A 2,500-nucleotide genomic window follows, 5' to 3' on the forward strand; every position below is an offset into this window, starting at 1 on the left:
TGTTTTTTTTTTATGTTCATTTTCATTTGCAAAAGCTAGCCTAATATGCATGAGAACCTATTTGAGGGAGCTGCAGCTGTTAGCATCAGCTCGGTCATATTACCACAGCAGGCATTATCTCAGATCAGTGAAGAACTACCAGAGAAAACGTTGGGGAGAACACTCAAACAAGTTAATGTTAGACTTAGACTAGCTGTGTTACAGTTTCTCGTTGCAAAATTAAAATCTCCATGCGCTTTTGTAGGCAACACGCAGTCTCAAAAACACTGTTTACAGCTCTTGAGTCACGTACTAGGCCTAGGTCATTTTTTTTATAACGATAATTTAGATAGGCCTAGGCTACACTTATGGGGTGAGTGCTATTGCGTTTTCTAAAGAATCTCCCGTCTTGGTTTTGTACAGAAATTAATATTAAGTGACACATACGTAAAAGGGAGAAAAAAAGGTCACCTTCCGATATTTAGCAGGCTACAGTCTGGAATTTAATTTAATATTGTTGTAATAGTAGGATAACTACACAGTTTACACAATAATTACACTGTGTTATAAATATTGTATATCAATGCATTTATTGTCTGTCAATTACCCAAAATTGTGGCTCTGTCTCTCATTGAACAGTAACTTATTTAATACATTTTAATGCATTGTCAATCACTTCCGGGAACTTTTTGAAGTTTACATGAACCACGTGACCTTAACGAATTTTGAACACCCATTGTCGCAACTCTACCTTTATATGGCTCTGCTCTATGGGACTCACCTGTGTCATTAACCTGGGTCTTTAACATTGAGACTCACCTGTGTCATTAACCTGGGTCTCTATGGGTCTCAACTGTGTCTTTACCTCACCTGGCCTGGATTTAGCTACTAATATGCTACTCATAAGTTACGTGCATTTGTACAGGCCTGTATGTGTGTGTGTGTGTGTGTGTGTGTGTGTGTGTGTGTGTGTCAATCACTGAAGTATTGTTGACAGTGCAGTTTGAATGAACCCTGCAGTATAACAATATGACCCCATTTTCGCGAAGCACGCGAGAAATGTTAAAACTCTCTCTGTGTTCACCTGTAAACACCTGAAACTGCCCAACCGTGTCTCATCAGTGACTGCACACACACACACACACACACACACACACACACACACACCAGTTTACCAGTGCAACTTACTGTACTCATTCTGTGCTGTCAGGTTTCATTTGCTGTTCGTTTGTCATTTTGTGTTTGCACGACTAACAAGCTCCAACCCATCCATAGGCCTCCAGGGCAACCAGAGTTAACATCAGGCACAGGCAATTCTGTCTCTGAGAGAGTGAGAGAGAGAGAGAGAGAGAGGGAGAGAGAGAGAGAGTGTGAGAGAGAGAGAGAGAGAGAGGAAGAGAGGGATCATCTCCAGTGGAAGGGTTAAAATCAGGCAGTTCTGTCCCCAGGCCTCTGAAAGGGCACCAGCAGAGGGAGAGAGAGAGAGAGAGAGAGAGAGAGAGGGAGAGGGGGAGGAAAAAGAAAAAGAGAGAGGGAGGGAGGGAGAGGGGGAGAGAGAGAGAGCGAGGGAGAGAGGGAGAGGGGGAGAGAGAGAGAGCGAGGGAGGGAGAGGGGGAGGAAAAAGAAAGAGAGAGGGAGAGACAGACAAAGAGGGAGAGAGAGGCCGTGGGCTCAGGTCCAACTCCCCTGGCCCCTCACCTGTCAAACAGTGAAAACAGTTACGCTGATCAGAGGAGCGGCACAGACAAATGTATTCTTCAGCCATTAGAGTAATATTACAGCAGGCTGGATAAAAGATCAGAGCCTGATCTCTTACACACACACACACACACACACACACACACACACACACACATACCATTAACACACATACACACACCATTAACACACACTCCACACATAAATACACTTTACACTCCACACACATAGACACACACTCCACACATACATACACACAAACACACATCCCCCTCTCCTCTCCTCTCCTCTCCTCTCCTCTCTCATCTTCCTCTTCTGAAGAGCTGTGTCACAGGATGACATCAGAGCTTTATTTATTGAGCTGGATCACAGTGACATCACTCTCATGGAATATCACTCTGTTCCGGATCTCACCGCTGGGACGGTGGGCTCGGAGTAACAGAATCCTACCTCGCCGCTGGACTCTGGACATGACAGCAGAGACAACAGGAAGTCCAGAAACAGCACGCTGCAGTGTTGGTTTACCAGCTCCGATGCTGTCACCACCCAGTCCCTGACCCTCCCCACCCGTGACTGCCAACTCTGGGGACACGTTTCCAAATGATATCCTATCTGTAACTCTTATAAACTCTACTGTAAAGAACAGATGAGTTCTGTAACTCTTATAAACTCTACTGTAAAGAACAGATGAGTTCTGTAACTCTTATAAACTCTACTGTAAAGAACAGATGAGTTATGTAACTCTAATAGACTCTAGTCTACTATAAATGCGGTCAAGTCTGCTTTTTGCTTTGACTGATAAATACCAATAAAGCTATGTCAA

General features: G+C 44.1%; 1 protein-coding gene across 1 annotated transcript in view; it reads right to left on the reverse strand.

Moving 5' to 3' along the window:
• The window catches only part of LOC143102228 (polyserase-2-like), a 35,813-nt gene that overhangs the window by 33,030 nt on the left and 283 nt on the right, over window positions 1-2,500 (reverse strand). Inside the window, exon 2 of the mRNA XM_076265700.1 lies at window positions 2,092-2,259. Within this exon, the coding sequence (XP_076121815.1) occupies window positions 2,092-2,259 (168 nt within the window). The remainder of the gene's footprint in view (window positions 1-2,091; window positions 2,260-2,500) is intronic.

Source organism: Alosa pseudoharengus, unplaced genomic scaffold (assembly GCF_046254945.1).
Source record: "Alosa pseudoharengus isolate Yale_2024_CS ecotype anadromous, Long Island Sound unplaced genomic scaffold, YU_APseudo_1.1 YU_APseudo_1.1_scf_4, whole genome shotgun sequence".
Lineage (NCBI taxonomy): Eukaryota > Metazoa > Chordata > Actinopteri > Clupeiformes > Clupeidae > Alosa > Alosa pseudoharengus.